The 19014-nt window shown below is 42.7% G+C and overlaps 1 protein-coding gene across 1 annotated transcript in view; it reads left to right on the forward strand.

The window, feature by feature from the left end:
• Positions 1-687: 687 nt before the first annotated feature.
• efna2a (ephrin-A2a) overlaps positions 688-19014 on the forward strand; it is a 79693-nt gene continuing 61366 nt past the window's right edge. Inside the window, exon 1 of the mRNA XM_023430746.2 lies at positions 688-1753. Within this exon, the coding sequence (XP_023286514.1) occupies positions 1611-1753 (143 nt within the window). The 5' untranslated portion in view covers positions 688-1610. The remainder of the gene's footprint in view (positions 1754-19014) is intronic.

Below are 19014 nucleotides of genomic sequence, written 5' to 3' on the forward strand. Positions count from 1 at the left end.
CAGCAGGGGTGGCAGCGCTCTGTCAGACAGCTCTCTGGAGGTTTATGGCTCACAGGTTTTAGACTTGGTGCTGCCTCCGCTTGCCCTTTGGGCCTAATGGACACTGATGGAAAATGACTCCACTGTTCCAGCGATCCATCAGACGCCTTCTCTCTCCTTCCCTCTCTCTCTCTCTCTTTCTCTCTACGAGGCCCCCCTTCCATCCATCCATCAGGCCGCAGCTTTCAAACTGATCGTGAACTTTATGGGTGCTTTGCAAGCCCAGCTGCAATAAACCGGCTTCAGTGAAGCAGACGGCTGTGGTGGTGATTTGTAACAAGTTTAACGAGTAATCGGTCAAAAACAGAGACAGCTTCAGCTACAGTTTCCAGTAGATAACCTTAATTCATTTGTGTGCACCAATTCTTAATTCGTGTCACATCAAAATGGTCAGGTAACTCTTTGTAATTTAGGGGAAAAAAGTGTTTAATTGAGTTGGGGCTTTCCTCTATACAACCTCAGCTGTGTACCGCCGGGGCTCAGTGAGTCAGCCAGCACAGAGTCCCCAGAGGGAGCGCGGTACAGCACGGCACGGCACGGCTACAGACCCCGCCCGCGCGGAAAGAAAGAGAAAGAAAGCGAGCGAGATGGGGGAGAGAGAGAGAGGAGAGAGAGAGGGGGGTGGGGGTTACTTAGGCTACACCGAATCAGGGTGCGGGTGTGCGCTGTTGCCCGCCGTAGGTGGAGGTTTGCACCGGAGCATGTTCGGATTAAAGCTGTGATCGTGGCTGCCGCCGGTCAGCGTGACGCACGGGGCAGTGAAGGCGCACCGCGACTCGAGTCACATTGGATAAGAGCCCAGTGGCAGAGGAGGGATCACCAAGTTGAGATGCTGTAAGATGCTCGCGGCTGTTCGTGGAGGATGCTCCTGTCTCTCAGTTGTTCTGGTGCGATAAGTTTGGACTGAAAATACCGGAAAGGAGCGTGTTCGTCTGTCTGGAATTTATTTCATTCAAATGCAATAAGAGAAAAGGTCAAGTGGACGTAGTTTTTTTTCCCCCTGCTGTGAAGAGATTTGCGTTGTGAGGGGAGCGAACAAAGCGTGCGCCAGGCTCTACACAAATCTGGGTAAACAAATATGACGGTCGATTTGACCGTTGTCTCGTGTCTGCTGGTGAGTGACGATACCGCTGATAGAATTACAAACCTCGGATGAATTCTGAAAGGTGATTGATTGTAATTTCATGGAGAGAGGGGGGTCTAACCCAGGTAGCGCATCTATCTCCCCCGGCTGCGCGTAATGGGAGAAAAGTTTCGGACCTTGCAGAAGAGACGCACTCGCAGCATCCTGCCGACGACGCGCTTGTAAATAACATGTGAATCTTGCTCTCCCGTCTGAGGCCGACCAAGTTTGAAAGTGAATTTCAACCGTTCAGTATGACTTGAAACACCCTCGAGGTTATCGGAACTCGCATCAAGCCAGTCAACGATCCATGAACCGCGGACCCGATTCGTCCAAAGACGCGCAGAAGGACATTTATGATCTAGAGAGGATTTCTGCAGCAGCAGCAGCAGCAGTGCAGTGAAAGCCTGATCCCAGTTAAAGAGAGAGAGAGAGAGATTGCCACTGGATGTCTATGATGTTGTGCCAGCTCGGGCAGAGGTGTGTGATGGAGGTGGTGGTGCTGACCGTCCTGTCCTGGGTGTCCGTGTGGGCGGAGGAGAAGATCATATTTGACAGACACGCTGTCTACTGGAACAGCTCCAATCCCAAGTGAGTTTTAGTAGGAGTTAGGCCTAAGTGTGTGTGTGTCTGCTTGAAACCATTGTTTCTCTGCCTGCTATGTAAGGCTCTCATAATAATTCTAAACATTCCCAGCATGCAGCTGAACCTTGAAATCTGAAAAAACCTCCATTCTTTGTAACACATGCCATCTGAGCACCTCTTTGTTTTTGTCTTTTATCCTTTTTTTCTTGGGCTTTCAGCAGTGTTTTGGATGAATATTGTAATAATGATCCCTTTTACGATGATCAAGCAAGACACACAGACACAGGCGCACACAAGTAGAAGTGTGTGTTCACGTGTGCATGTGCACGCACACTGGATATTTTGCTCTGTGGCACAGGGAGCCTTTTGTCTTAGACAATGAGGGCATCTTGCCCCCTCTCCTCATCAATGTCTAGAGATTTACTCTCCCTCTCAGTCTCTCACTCACTCACTCTCTCTCTCTCTCACTCACTCACTCACTCTCTCACTCACACACACACACACACACACACCCTTTACCTTCCTTTCAGCTAATCTCAGCGACTTGTGCCAGTAAACACATGCACACATTATTTCTCTGTCGATTGCAAGCACTTGTGCAAAAACCACATCCATAAATAAACAAAAGCAAATAAACAAACGCAAACAAACACACACACACACACACACACACACACACACACACACACACATACACACACGGTTGTCTTTAGCCGGGCCGCTCATTGACATGGGGCAGAGCACACTGGGTCCGTCTGTCTAATGGTTTGTGACAACCTGGCCTGCCTCTTTTTCTCTCTCACTTTCTCACCCCTTCCTCTTCCTCTCTCTCTCTCCCCCCCCTCTTCTTTTTTTGTCCTCCCTCTCTCTCCCAGGTAGATAAATAAACAGTGAAAGTGCTCCCTCTCCCTCACTCACGGCTGAATTAGTCCAAACTAACGGGCCTGTCTGTCTCTCTACATCAACCAAACGCACACACACACACACACACACACACACACACACACACACACACACACACTGAGCTAACAGGCCTGTCTCTGACTGCATCACTTTTCCACAGAAGGCTTCTCAAATATTTAACAGGCAAGGGGGAACATTTTCTCCCTTTCTCGCCGTCTCCCTCGCTCTTTCCGTCTTCCTTTTCGTCTCTCTGTGCTCCTTGTTTCTCACACATATACAGTATATATATATATATATACACACACACACACACACACAAACACCTACACACTGCAAACATCACATGCTAAAATTAAGCTATATGGATGGTTGCTGGGGGCGCTGTTATTCCGCCAGGGTCGTACAGAGAAGTTGAAGCAGAAGGGGGGCACATCAAAAATGCATTGCTACTAAAGCAATGAATCTAGGCTCTGGAGCCCTGGCGAGGTTGGTTCCCCCTGTTAGACCCTGGCACTGTCATTGCTCATGCTGCGCCTTTTTCTGCACACACACACGCACACACACACACACACACACACACTACTCAGTCCCGCTGTACTTGTGAGGACCTTCGACTGCCAACATTCATTCCTCAACTTAAATCTAAAGCTAATTCTCTTACTGAAGTTTGAGGAGTACGGCAAGTTTTCAAGAGGTATGGAGATGGCAAAAAGAGAGATCATGTCAGATTAACAGGATAATTCTGGTTTATTCATTTGGGTTTTATTTACAAAGTTTTGGCCGAGTTACTTGCCAAATAGACGTCCAATAGAGGAGGAAACACAAATATTCAGACAATCGTACTGGTAATCACACTCTGAAGTGAGCAAACTAACTGGGAAGAGGAACTGACTGACAGTAAATTATTCCTTGGATTGCACCAGCGGAGGAAGTAAAATCCAGAACCAATACAACAATATAAAATTCCTCCTTATAAGCAAGAGTCCCATATTCAAAATAGTAAAAGTAAAAGCACAGAAGCACTATAAGCAAAATCTGCTTCAAGTATCAAAAGTAGAAGTAAAACGACCCCTGTGACTCTTTATCATTATTATCATTATTTTTTATTATTATTATGACATCATTAGATTGCTAATACTGGTACATCAATGTGTAACTTGTTGTAGGTGTAGGTGTAACTGCTTTATATACAGTTTCCCAAAGTGCGGTTTGGGTTCCATCCAAAGGGTCACAAGATAAATCTGAGTGGTCGTGAGATGATCACTGTGTTTAGGAAAGAGGAGAAACAGCAAATGCAACACAAATTTGTGTTATTTTGTGAAATAATGGATTACCTATTTAGAGTAGATAAAACTATTTGACTCTTGTTTAGGGGGTGATCACTCCCTGGTGGAACAATTTACAGACTTCTCAAATTTGGCAAGGAGCCACAAACAAGACACTGATTTTTTGTTGTTGTTTTTTTTTTGGATAACTGGCCAAAAAGTTTGAGAACAACTTGAGTCAGGTTTATTTCTTATTTTATAAGCACAACTGATCATTTTATGTATCAAACCAGTACATTTGGTTTCACCTCTAAATAACGTTTATATGATATAGCTGAACTGTTGCATTGCTTGTAACCTGATTGATCATAAAACCACTCAATGTTTGTCCCATGGGACTCTGAGATGTTGCTTTGATGAGTGAAATTTTATGCACTAAAATATAGCCATATTAACATCTTATTTGACTAATTTAAAACAGTCCTCATAATCTGAATCAATGTGTAGTTTTTCATTAAAATATCAAAGTATTACTTTGCTGACTTCTGATTGGATTATTTGATCACATGTCAGACAGAAATCAGGAAGTGTTGTGATGATAAAACCCAACCAGCTTGTTTTTCAAGGTAAGAGTGACCCAACCACCAGATATCGAACCCAGAATTTACCATTCAGCACTACAGAGTGGTACCGCTGTATATCGAGTGGTGAAAAAAAGACCATAAAATTGACTTTCTCTGTGAACTTATTTGAGTGCAGTCTTCCATGGCACATTTGATGTCGGCTAATATTTCACATACGAAGTACTATTCCTGCACGCGGGCAAAAAATGCAAAAGGTCTTGGTTTGTCACCTATTAATTCTCAGAATGGTGATTTAGTCACCAATAACTGATGAGGAGCTCAGGGAACAAATCCAAGGGTAATGCATCACCTCCAAGCAGCAGTTACTGTCTGAGGCACAAACAGCTGGGAAAATAAACAGCTGTGTGTCTCGATTGATCACACAACATCAAGCGCGCGGCTTGTATTGAGCTATAAGGATGCGTTGTCTCTTCTTGTGTTCATCAAAAGTTGCTCCCAATGAAACAGTTTGACAAGGGTGTTCTCTACAAGGTCACGAGTACCGACTGGGAGAATTTGTACAATCTCACTGTTTTGTAGTGCCAGTATAAACTGTGTTTCCAAAAAAAAAAAAAAAAGGGATAGTGGAAAACCGCATGAAGAGATGAGTCATAAGACACTAGCAACTTTTCTGAACGAGTGCCAAAATAATGCTGGTTACGTTAGCTCTACTGCAGCCCTAGTTTCACTCTGACTTTCTCCACAAGTAATGAAGTGGTTTTACATCTGCTGTATACATTACTGCATAACCTTATACTTTAAATCTGCTACAGCCACCACTTTATATCAACAATAGATCAAATCACCATGTGTAATATTAAAGGGGTCACATTTAGTGACATAACTCTGCTGTTCTATGGAGTGTTTTAGTGTCTTTAAGCTTGTTTGTTTTGGTTTTCCCACATGTAGCTGCACTGGTTTTGTTTATTGTAACCGTTCTCATTAGCGTACCTTTAGCCACAGAAGGCAGCTGTTGTAACTTAACTGATGGCAGACATGTTGCCCCTACAAAACTGTGTCATACTTGTTGCCAGGTATTATACATGCATTTCTTGGGTTCGTCTTTGCCCTAGATGTATGTATCTAGCTATAGTTTTGGTTTAATGTGCTGAGGTTTTTTTTTTTTTTTAGATCTATATCTCAAATAGAATGAAGGTTCATTTAATTTAGTCTTTGGTGCTTAGAGCATTGAAAAACTGACATTTAGAAATTTCAACAGCAACAAGTCTTTCTCAAAGTTGTCCCCAAGAAAACATGCATACATTTTTCTACGATGAGAGATGTGAGAGCCTTCACATTGAAATTATATTTACCCTCATTGTATTACAGTGACAAAACAACTGGTGATGTTTTTCAATTGCTTCAGTTAATGTTTGTCTTCTTCTTCTCTGTCAACCACAGTCTTGCTTGCTCTACTTTTCGCTTGTGTGCTTTTGTGGGATTAATCACCATCCACACTGACATGTTTTAATTGTTTTTTTTCCCACCTGCTAATTAATTGTGTTGCCAGTATGTTAGCCAGCTCTGTTTAGGAGCGCCTTGATCTCCACGAGTCTAACCTGGATAAGTCAAGATAAATAAAATGAGTTAAACAAATGTTTCTCCTTGAGAGAGGAGGCATACTACAAATTGGCCAAACCCCTTTATATCAAGGGCTCTGGCTCTCAACAGGCCTATCTCTTTCAAGGTCTTGCTGGATAATAGAAAATGTATGGGATAATCCAATTCAAACAGCTCTGGCCACTTTTGGTCACGGCGGGGAGCAGCACTCGCACACACTTAGAGTGTCGTCCATCCTCCTGTTGTGATGAGATACGTGGTACTGCACAGTAACAAAGTACCGTACTACACATTATCACAACAATGCTGCAACACTGGAACAGGATCTGGAAATCTCCCAGACCCACATAAAGGGATTTATGCCACATGCAGGAAGGAATATAGGAGCATCACACACATACATGTCGGCACTTACACACCAGCCGCAGCTAGATTTAGGTCACAAACTCACACACACAATCATGTACGACCAGAATGGCTGTCCATTGAATACAAGGTTAGACAGCCTCCATTTATCTATTTACTTGCACACACACACATGCACACACACAGTCGGTGGTAGCTAGATATGGGACACACTCATGTGCACGTACACCCAGACTGGCTGTCCGTTGAGTAAAAACCCATCCTTTTTTCCTTTTGCTGGCTGGCACACACGCTGCATGTGCTCACACACATGGACACACACACACTGAGCCCCCTCTGGCTCTCAGGCCCATATTATAAAGCTTTCAGGTGAGGGGCTTTGTTCACCCTGAGCAGCTAATGTGCTCAGAGCAATGGGCTCTCGTCCACGCACACACACACACACACATGCACTGGTTCAATGGTCCAGAAGGAGCACCTTATCTAATCCCATGGTTTATCCTTCAAAAGACTTTCTTTTCCTTTTCTTCTTTGTTCCTCCTCTCTCCTCTCTCTTCATCTCTGTGTCTTTGAGGAACTCCGTGTCAGTGAGAAGCGCTGATGGTTGACGACACTCTCATTCTATGGGACAGAATCTATCTCCTTGGAGACACACACACACACACGCACCCACACAGCCTTTGAGGAAGAAGTGTCTTGCACTGAGCACCCACACACTCTTGCATATACCGCGCACAGAAAGTTTTATATGCACGCACACGTACAAACACACACGCCTAACAAACACGCTGTCCGTACACACGGTCGAGCACACCATGAGTCCTTGCACATAAACCCACACACACACTGTCTTTCCGTTGTGTCCTCTGTGGCGCCCAGGGATATGTGTAGTCACTAGCACTTCCTCAGCCCTACCACACACACACACACACACACACATACACATACACGTACAGATTTGTATCCAATTTACATGTAGACTTGTAGTCACCCCCGCTCAGTTACTGACAGTTTGTCAGACTCAAACCTGCCCCTGGGTTAAATCCATCTTCCACTGCCACCACCACCACCACCCACTCCACCTCTCTTTCCATCCATCCTTCCATTCCTCTCTGTCTCTGTGTGTCTCCCTATCAAGCACTCTCTCTTATCTCCCTCCCCTCCCACCTCCCTTGTATCACGACTTCTCCCCTCCCTCTCTCGCCGTGTTGGGATGTCGTTAGCATTTTTTCTTGCAAAGGACCCTGCACTGTCCACACTGCCACAGGCAAAATCTTTCGCTACACACACACACACACAAAGCTGCCCTACATCAGCGTACATGTTCATGCTGTGACCCGCATGATTGGACCGTGCATGTGTTTGTTTAAAATGTCGGAGATGCTATAGCTCGTGCGGAGAGAAACCAGTCTCGGGAGTGATACATGTCCTCCAGAGCCTCCTCTCACACTGAGCTAAAAACGATACTTAGAGTAATTAAAGTCAGGGCTCCTGCCTCGCAAATTATTTCTCCCAGCTCAGCAGGAGAGACAGTTACATAACAAGATCTAGTGTAGCTGATCTTAGTCATCAGCACATTCAATACAATGATTGGCAGGAGGAGGTCATCTGAATATTCAGGGGCATTAGGGTGGAACAGTTTGTCTGCTGATATTAAATGCACTGCCAGTTCCTTTAGTTACGGTATGAAAGTCAAAAAGTGGATGTTTGACTCTGGGAGTCTTAACCACACAGATGTTATTTTGCCTCTGTTGAATTAAGCAAAACCATCTCAGTCGACAGAGAGGGAACATACAGCTTTACGATACGGATCTTCTGATGAGAGCTAAGACACATTTACACAGTGGAGCGAGCAAAGCACACTGACAGAAACACCTGCCGCCCTCTGACCTATACATTGATTTTTTTGATATGATATGATTGGCAATGCTGATTTTGAACATATTTGTCATTTTCCAAAACTTCTGCTTCTCAACATTTTCCTACCAACTAAGACCAAGTAAATAACTGAGAACATGTCACAGTAAATTTCCATCACAGTTTCAGAAGGGTGCAGTTGCAATGGAAATAAGTCCTGGGTTTTATTACTGCTGGAGCTATTAAGTCATTTAATCACTTAGTCAATAGACAGAGAATTAATCAACAATTTTGATAATTGACTGTGTAGGTAATTCATCTAGCAGCTGTGGAGCTGTACTTAGGCACAGCAAAGCTATGAGCTAAATGCTAATGTTATGCTCACAATGACAGCGCTGACATACTGATGTTTAGCAGGGAAAATGTTTACCATGTTCACCGTCTTAGTTTAGCATGGCAGCACGGGAAAGGGCAGCAACAAACACCAGATGCCAGTGAAAAAAAATAAATTCGAACTCAGAGCAAATGATCTGCATATGCCCCAAAATTTAATGGCTTCTTCCCCGGCCCGTGTCTCATCCTTCCACCAAGTTCGGTGCAAATCAGCTCAGTACGTTTTGTGTAATCCTGCTGACAAACAAACAAACAAAGCAAACTGACAAACAACGACATGGATGAGAACATAACCTTCTTGGCAGAGGTAATTAGTATTAAACACAAAGTTAAGCTGAGGCTGATATAAGAATCTCATTCAGTTTGCAGGTCATAATCCAAAGTGCTGGACAAATTAGACTTTTGACCTGATGATGGTGCTAGAACATGGATGTCTGTGGATCACCAGAGTCAACAGGATTCATCCAAGAAAGTCTGTAGAAAATTTCATGGCAGTCCGTCACATAGTTGTCATCCCTAGAGCCTCGGCATAGCTGAAGGCATTCACTGGTGACTGATGCTTTTCTCTGTGTTACATCATTGAAAAGTGAGTATCTTTTGGTTTGGGCCTTGGACTCCTTGTTAAAAAAACAAAAAAACAAGCAACGGACTGTTTTTACAGCATATTGAATTTTCAAACACTGATTACACTAACGATGACATTGCATTCAGGTGTTCCACAGGCAGGCTCGCTGTGCATGCTGCCTCGCTGGCACAGCATCGTCAGTGTGTTTAATTACACCTGTGCTTTTCCTGCTAAGAGGAAGCCAAAATGTTTGCTGTGAGAAAGAGCTGTTTGAGGACGTCAACTTGGGTTCTGGGTAAGAGTGCTCGGCCTTTTTAGGGCTATTTTTTTTTAAATTATTTTACAAACCAAAAATGTAACCTGCAGAATATTTTATTAAGAAGAAAAAATAGCCGCAGTCCTAGACCTTGGGCAAAGAACCTGAGATGTAAATCTTTGCATTGTATGTTCAGCCACACTAGCATAGACGTAATGATATCGCAGTACACAAACAGTTTCTGTGTCTTTCAGTTTATCTGCTTTCTGTTGTGCCTGACTTGAGCTTTTTTTCTATCACTGGGTGCAATTCCATTAACCTTGCGACCTTCAAAACAATTTTTAAGAATTTAAAAAAAAAACCCTCAAATGTTGCTAAAGAATTTATACGCTCGCATGAGATGGTTTTTCAGACTATTCGACAAGGCAATGTTTCACAAAATTGAAATGGAAACACTATTTTTCGCATCCAAGTCGCTGGGGCCGTATCATGCCCCAGGGAGCCATTTCCAACCAAGACTGCAGACTGCTGGAAATCCATCATCAAGTTTAATTGGAATGATATTGCAAAAGGAGAAAACCTCACTTTTAAAAACACAGACCATTTGCAAATGTTTTTTGTGGACTTTTCTTAAATAAGACTGCAACGTTAACTGGGCTACTGTCGTGTCAGTGTCAGTTGTCCTTTTCCAGCTGATGTCAGCAAAATTGTACAAAATCCAAACCAGGACATACAGCAATCCATCATAAACCGTCAACTTTATCATCGTACTTAGGCTATATCAAATCTATATTTTAAAAGCACATAATTTCCAAACTAGTCTAGTCTAATTCACAGCTGGTAAACGGGCACATAGAGAAATGAAATCAGGCAAAGGAAAGTGTTGAATTCCTGCACAATATCAGCACTAAATTTATTAGACACACAGTACAGTGTTGACCTTTTGTCGAGAGTAAGAAAAAAATTGATGCCAGATGAAGGTCGATGCCTTAAAATGTCGTATTTCTAATAAACTTATTGCTGACAAATTACAGGAATCGAATTGCATATTGCATGAATTGCAAAACGACTGAGGAAAAAATTGCCTTGTAAATTGGTAATGTATTCTGTCTCTTTTGATGATAGTGCCTTTTGATTTTTTGATTTTCTACTGTGTGTGACACTCAGTCTTCACCTCTTTTCGCGACAAGCCGGTGACAACCCAGGCTCCTGTGCCAACATGTGTCATCAATTAGAGCTGAAAATCAATATCAGATTGAGAAATATCTCCAGCACCCCGTGATTTTATTTCTCTGTGGCACCGATATCTTTCTTTCACTTTAGGATTAAGGATTTTTATTCTTTCTGTTATTAAGGTAGTGGTTTAGAATCGTAATCCTTGTCTTAGGAATTATTTCTTTTTCAAAGGTTCCTCCACCCAAAAAAAATAATATATTGTACCCCAGAGCGAATAAAACCAGACTCCTCCTGTGCGTTTTTCACAGAAAGGTGCCCTTTTCCGGATTTTCAATCCTGCCCTAGAGAGTGTCTGTGCATGCTGCAAAACATCATCATCATTTGATCTGCCCATAGGAGTGTAGTGATCTGTTTAGTATGTCACCAGCATGGCACTGAATCTGTAATGCAATATGAAATGTTTACTTAACACCCCCCCCCCCCATGTTTGATTGTTCATGCAGAGGAGCAGGTTGAAAGAATGAGTAAAGATATTACGCTGCAGTGCTACTGCTTCTGTTGCTACCTTCCTCTAATGAGGTTTGTTGATGATAATGACTATGGCAGTGATGGCGATGATGATGTAAGTGCTCCGAAACAACCTGGGGAGATCCCAGGAGTTGTTGTTTTAATGAAGCGAGAGAGAAAGAGAGCGAGAGGGAGAAACAGTTCGAGCCTGGAGATAGAGAAAGTCAGTGAGCCAGGGGTTTTAAGGAGAAGACAGAGAGGCCAACAGACAGGATGAAAGAATGAAAGCATGAATAAGAGAGGACAAAATAGGGAGATACTGGCCCAGAATATGAAAGATGCCAGACTGCACTCAATACATAGCAAACAATGGGCATTGTCATTCCTGCTCCGTCCTTGTTTCTGCTCCCCTCTAATACTTTTCCTCAGGTCCCGGCTGGTTGTGCTGATTGTGTTAGCCGAGCGAAAGAATAGGAGTCTTTCAGTTCTGTCTGCCCGATACTCTGATGGGACCCTGGCCGCTCAGTCTTCATACAGACCAGCTGGAGACTGATAATAACACATACACTGCTGTCTGGGTACGCCTCGGACAGGCCCTAAGAGACAAAAGACAAAAAAAGGGAAAGGGAAATAGAAAGATCTTCTTGAAGGATTAGGGACGCTCAATATGAAAAAGGACAAAAAGTTGAGTGTGTCACAAAGACAAGTCCATTTCATTTAAAAAAAAAAAAAAATTTTACAAAGAAGAAATGAGATGAGAGTTTGCAATCAAAGGAAGGGAGATGCAGCGGGAGGAGAAATTAGGTGGAAAAAGAAGGAAATCGAAGTTGAGAAAGATGGAGGCAAAGGAAGATTACTTCTGGAAGTGTGAGTCAGGCAGGCAAGCAACAGTGTTGCTGGAGAGAGAGTATCTATAAGAACATGGTTGGCTAGTCCCAGCAGGTGAGTGTCGAGGGGCTGGTATTACAGAGGAAACACTGGCCTTTAGCAGGGAGCCTTGCCCAATGTTAAAGATGCCCTCTGGCGCGCACAAGCTTTTAGAATGAGAAAGCTGGCATTTAAAATAGAGGAAGAGAAGATGTGTTTGAGAGATGGAAAGATATCTCCCCTCCCTGTTTTCCACATGCCACCAGTGTAGGTGAGACTGAACTCAATTAAGAGCTGACCCTGGGAACCGTCACGCTGATAATCGCCTAGATGTTTTTACATTTTGGCAACCAAGTTTATCCTAAAACAGTTTGGACTGCGTATTTATGACAACAAGGTTATTTCCTCCTTGTCAGCCTGCACTCTAGCATCATGAAACTCTTGGCTTGCGTTTGTATGAGTGTGTGTGTGTATGTGTGTGTATGTGCGCATGTGTTGGAGCAATAATGAAAACCGTTTTTTTTTCATCCTCGTCCAAAAAAAATAAAAAATCCCCAGTAGATTTTCAAACAGTAGGAGTGGAAAGTCAAACAAAAGGAGCGAGTGAATCATTTGCATTGTAATCCATCAGACAAGGCAGGCAGAAATGATCTAATTCCCAGCCAGCAATGGATGCCCTGCTACCTTGATTTCATCCAGAATGAAATGAATGGGGGCACCGTAAACAAACCCCTCATTTTACACTATGCTAATGGGACATAATAAGGCAGAACCAACAGATGTTCCAGCGCTCCCATGATTTTGTCGCTACTTAATTCTGTTCGGTGCCATGTCTGCTAACTAACTCAGCCCTCTGATTCCTATACGGCTCTCCGAGGTGTCCATATGTATGCCACTTTCTGCTCCAGTATGTGTGTAATTTTGTCTGAGCTGCAATTTTTCTTTTGACCTGCAGAATAATCCTCACCTCAGGTCTAATCCTGGGCTAAGCAAGACCCCGAGGACTTTATATTAGAAAACTGGCCACTAATCTGATTCTCCAGATAGACAGGATCAGAGCAGGCGATGATGATGACAGTGGTGATGATATTGATCCTCCTGACATGATGAAGGTGATACGGATGGCACAGTGATGATGAACATATGGATGAAGATTAAAGGAGAGGTGTTAATGATGGCGATGATGATAGACTCCGTCATTATTGTCCAATCCAGGCTGGAAATTTGGCCAAGTATTGAATTAAAACTCTACACCTCATACATTACAGGTTCAGTACAGGAGCAGACTCATTTAATACAGTGCAGTTGTAATAATTCATCCAGTGTTGTCGAGGATGCTGACAACCTTCGGGACAAAAGACCTTTTACAAAGGTTGCTTTTGGCCATCTGCATTTTAAAGCACCAGGCTGAGGGACGGATCTCGAACTCATGCAGGGGCAACTATTTTTAGAGCGTTTTCACACGGGAGTTGTGTTCAATTATTTTAGCTGTCTGTTTATATTTCCCTCCAGATTAATTTAAAATGTTGTTTGATTTATTTCTGCCTGTATAATAATGTAATAATAATGTGCTTTTAGAACATGGTCGTCTGGCTTGAAAATCTAACAAAAGAAAAAAAAGATCATATTTGGCATTTATTTACACAAACAAAATCAGTGTTGATCATGATGAGGATGTTGAGGATGTTTATGAAGACGATGATGATGATGATGATGAGGATAATGAAAACAGCGGGGGACATAACAATAGTGATTAGAGTTTTGATGAGGAAAATGAGGGTGATGACAGCGATGATGATGATGGGGACGATGATGGCCGTGGTTGTTTTCATGATGTTGATTATATTAATGGTAATGATGTAATGATGAGGATGGTGATGGCAGTGCTAATCAGAAGGATGAGGGGAGTAGAATAGAAGTGTATTGTCCCACCAGGGTAGGAAATTTGTCTATTTTTTTTTAAGGTAAAAATATAAAACCATGCGTCACAAATCATCAATTCAGCAAAATATGCGCAAAGATTAGATTCATAGTGGCTGCGTTCATATAATGATGGTGGTGATGAAGGATAGAGGTGAAAATGATATTGGATTAAAAGATCATCACTGTTTCACACCTGTATCATTGTTATATTAATGCCAATAGACATTATATCGATAATAGTGATGGCAGTGGTATGATGAAGATGCTGATGATGATGATGATGATGATAGTCCTTATAAAGGTTACAGTATATTTTTATAATAATGACTGCACTGGTATGCTAAAGTTAATGAGGATACTGGTAATGATGGCTGATATCTGAGTTGTAATGACGGTGACCTTAATACTAATAGGCAGTGATGTTAATGGTCATAGTGATCGCACTATGATGATGATGATGATGATGATGATGATGATTAGGATGATGGCGGTGGTGGGGATTAGGGACGACAGAGGTAAAATAATGGGATGGGAGAGTGATGATGATGATGATGATGATGATGGCACCTATGTTGTTGATAGTAACACCACTAACATTCGCATAGATACTGATGATACCAGTGACTGCACTGGTGTGATGAAGATAGTGATGATGATGGTGTGAGAATGAGGAGGAAAGAAGTGAAGATGATGAACGTCATGAATGTTATTGTATGATGATGACCACGACCACGACAATAATGAAGATACTGACGGCACTGGTGGAAGATATTTTCATGGGAATATGATGATGATGATGATGATGATGATGATGATGATGATGGTGGCTGTGTTGCAGATAGTGTTGAGAATGATGACACTGATGCTGAAAGAGATGTTGTTGTTGATTATAGTGGTTTGATGAATATGATGATGATGATGAAGTCAAAGAGTGTGATTGGTAAAGTGTTTGAAGTAACTCACTTCATGATGAAAGGACCATGATGAGTCACCTCCTCTGTGTTGTTCTCCCTCCCCATACTCACCCATCTTACCTTAACTCCGCCATAACTCTCCCACCCCTCTCTCCCTCACTCTCTCTCTCTGAAGGAGGTTTGTGAGAAGAGAATCAGAGAACTCCATTAAGATTCTTCTTTTCTGCCTTCTGTTGCATCTCTATGGAAAATGAGGAAGGAGAGAGAGAGGACATGTGAGACCATTATTAGTTTTTCTTTTTTTTTTTTTGGCACTTCTCTCTTTTCTGCGACTGGAAATAGAAAATGAGGAGATTCTCTGCTGATGAGATTGCTTCATTCTTTGAGGCATCACCTCTAACTCACTCACACAGATGCACAGAGGTGTTATGTCACAAATGGGGGGGGGGGGCTGCTCATTTTTTGTGTCCACCTTTTTTTCTTTTTTTTTAATGTTTTTTGTGTATGCATCTGTGCACCTGCCTGTCAGCTGTGTGTGTGTGTGTGTGTGTGTGTGGATATATCTGTGGCTTTGTATGTGGGTGTTGAGATGTGGCTCAGGAGTGTGTAAGTGTGTTGGCTTCAGCTGAGGAAAAAAAAAGAAAAAAGAAACGATCCTTACACCAGTTTGAAGAGCCTAATCAAAGCTTGGCAAATTTTCCTCGCTTCTTGTGTAGTTCTGAGGTAACTGCTAGGCTCCTCTTCTATCGGCTTCCCCCCTTTTTGCTCCCTCCTCTCCCGCCTCCTCTCATCCCTGATTACTAAAGGGGCTGCAGGAGGGCTCTGTTCTTCACCGGCCTTTGTGTTGACGTCCTTCATACAGTAGCTGTTGCACTAAAAGAACGTGCTTCCTTGCAGGAGGTATCAGCCTCTGAACACACAGAGCTCCTGCAGGAACTGCGACTGTCTGCATTTTTTATTTTTTGGTTCCCACTCTGGATGCATGGACACAAGTAGGTGATGTGAAACTCACTGTGGCACCAATCATCCACAGCCTGAGGTGAAGCCAGAGACAGCAGGGAAGATAGTAGATGGATGTATTTATAGTTTATGCACAGTGGTGAATTAGTGGCTCTGAGGAGCTTCCATTTTTTTTGTTTGAGATAAGGATGTGTTATGAAATTAAAGGAGAAAAGAATTGGTCCAAATTATTTTTTTTAAAGCTGTCAGCCATGTATCTTAATGTGATTAGTGTCTGAAGCAATTACCATGTGATTTGTTAAGGAAATGAACAGAAAAATATTTAAAAAAAAATAAAAAAAAAATGGGGAAAGAGGGATGAATGGACAGAGGATCGCTGGAGATGGACGTAAAAAAGAGAAAGTGATGTGAGGATGAAGAGAAGAGCGTGAGGGACGGAGAGAAAGAAAGAAAATTGACAGGAGGCGTGTATCGCTGTCTCTCAGTGCAGTGAGGAGTATAGGCTGTGGCATCCGCTAGTGGTGCTGCATACTCTGTGTTTGATCAAACACACTTCAAACACCCTCGCTGACTTCCTCTCGCAGTGAGTTGGGAGACGAGCGGCGCGTGTTTTTCGCCTCTGTGTGCGTGCGCGCGCGCGCGCGTGTGCAGGCATGACTTGTGTGTTTGCTGAGGAAAGCGTTATTGATGTTTTGTTTATCTAAAATGGGTCAACCCTAAACAAAAACAAGCACAGTGTCTACAGCGATGTTGACTGCTGGAAACTGCAGCTTCCTCGCGGCACTCAAATTGGTGAATAATGGTGATGAATGACCCTGTGTGTGTGTGTGTGCGTGTGTGTGTGTGTGTGTTTGTGTGTGTGTGTGTGTGTGTGTGTGTGTGTGGTTGGGCCTGTGTAAACATATGTACACGTGCACTACATTCGCTATCATCATCCCTGCCACTCTTCTCACCTCTTAAGTTGTTTGCCATGACTCTACTTCGTTTCACATCTTCATTCTCTCCATTTGCCCCCATCGTGGATCTCCTTTGCATTTCTGCGTCTTGAAGAATTGTGACTCCAGAAAGCTCATTAAAGCCATTAGCAGAGAGGAGTCACAGAATAGTTAGGCTCTCTCTCTCTCTCTCTCTCTCTCTCTCTCCCCGGTGTCTGCTCTCATATCGCTTACTGCTCCCTGCAGAAACACCAACCTTTGACTCATCCAGTTATATCTGCTTGCCCTTCACCTCCTATAGGTTGCCTCCTCATGCATGTTGCATTTTGTGCACACTGCAGCTCACTACGACTTCCTTGATTTTTTTCTCTATTAAAATCAGTCTAACGCTGTCCTCCTGAAAGTTTGATTACAAACATTATTGAAGATTAGATTGATGAATTATTGATTGGCAAGGTGGGAAATCTTTGGGGAGCAGATTATACACGGGTCACAAAGTAAGTGTGTGTGTGTGTGTGCTTGCAGTTGATACATGCATGGAACTACATTATGTGCAAGTGTGCAGCTGAGCATGTGTGAATGTGTGTAATTGACTATGTATGCCTGGGAGTGATCAAGCGTGCGTGGTGTGTGTGTGTGTGTGTGTGTGAGAGAGAGAGAGAGAGATCAAGTGATAGTGTGTATGTGCTTTTGGCTTTGTGATCAAGGGCATGTTGAGTGTGTTTCATGTAGAGTATATGGCGTGCGTTGAGCATGCTCATGAGCGTGGCAGTATGTGATAAGTCAGCCTGGAGCTGATGGTAAGTCGGTAATGATTCTGTTTTAGAAGATTGTTTAAAATGCTCTCTGATGTTACCGTAGACACTTTAACCTTACATCAACACGTCAACAGCTCTGTGTAGGCAAAATAAATCTGCTGACCGTTTTTTTCACTTCCTGAACTGAACAATAGTGTGTAGTGGTTTGAGTCCTGCATAGGGATGCAAGCGTTTGTGGGTTCAAATCCCGGACGACGCTTCAGTTTGTCACAAGGAAAACAATGTAACAGACTTGCTTACAAAACTGCTGATGTTATACTGGATAGGTGTAAGATGATGTTAAAATAACGTACTGTACAGGGAAAAAGAAAAAAAGACAGAAAGAGAAAATGGATGCATCTATGATTTTTGGCTGGGTGCAGTCAGTTGTACTAACTTGCACTCAGGCAAAACACCTGTCCCAGCAGAGCCAGATGGCCATCACGAGTGTGCCTGTGATGTCACACAAAAGTCTCTGATGGGACGTTTAGAAACCAGGAGCTTAGTTTTGTCCGTCAGCAACATCACATCAAGAAACGGGGAAGAGCAAGGGGGCAACAGCCAATTATCATGGTTGAGCATTATAGTCTGCAACACTGATTAGTTTGGCAAACATGTTTCCAAATATACTGTAAGTCACCCGAGACCCAACTAGTATCCTGTTGAGGGAAGAATCTTGTTAGTTGTGCAGGAATTAAGTTTGTGTACCACACATCGTCTTAATCTTCTCAATGAAACAATAACTTACTATCAAGACACACATTAGAAGTGTAATTAGCAATTGAGAATGTAACTTCTTTTGTAATAATAAAAATTAGATTCATATTGAAAAATTACTTCTAATGGCCATTGGTCAGAAGTGGCTTTAGAATCCAGCTGTTGGTGGTTGGTCCTTGAGCTTAATCCCAAATGCCTTATTCTGTGATGGTGATGTGTGTGACTGTGAACACATAGTAAGAATGGTTTGAGCCAATGATTTAAAAAAGAGAGACACAGATGAGTAAATAACTAGTGTTTCACATGAAACTCTTAGGCAGTGGCAGTGTTGGTATTAACAGCTGTTTACTTACATATTCTGGAGGAAAAGGTGCAAGTTCATCATCAAACTTTATTTCTTTACTCACCAGTAGCTATCTGCAGTGGTTGAAAGCAACGCCAATGTTAACTCTTGTCTCTATCGCGTCTTTTCTTCTACTGAAGTTAGCGCGCTAACTAGCTAGCCCTGGCCTAGCTACTCACTGTAGCCTCACATCTGTCCTGAAGACGTATTATAACCTCTAATATTATAAGGATGAGTTAACGAGTTGTCAAATTACAATCACCACCACCCGCTCCCAGCAAGAAACCACATTCAACCACAGTTTAACAACCCCTTTAAAGCCCCTATATCTTGGTTGCAA

The sequence above is a fragment of the Seriola lalandi genome, unplaced genomic scaffold (genome assembly GCF_002814215.2).
Source record: "Seriola lalandi dorsalis isolate HSWRI2012SDOR001 ecotype SW California unplaced genomic scaffold, Sedor1 jcf7180002054911, whole genome shotgun sequence".
NCBI classification, from domain to species: domain Eukaryota; kingdom Metazoa; phylum Chordata; class Actinopteri; order Carangiformes; family Carangidae; genus Seriola; species Seriola lalandi.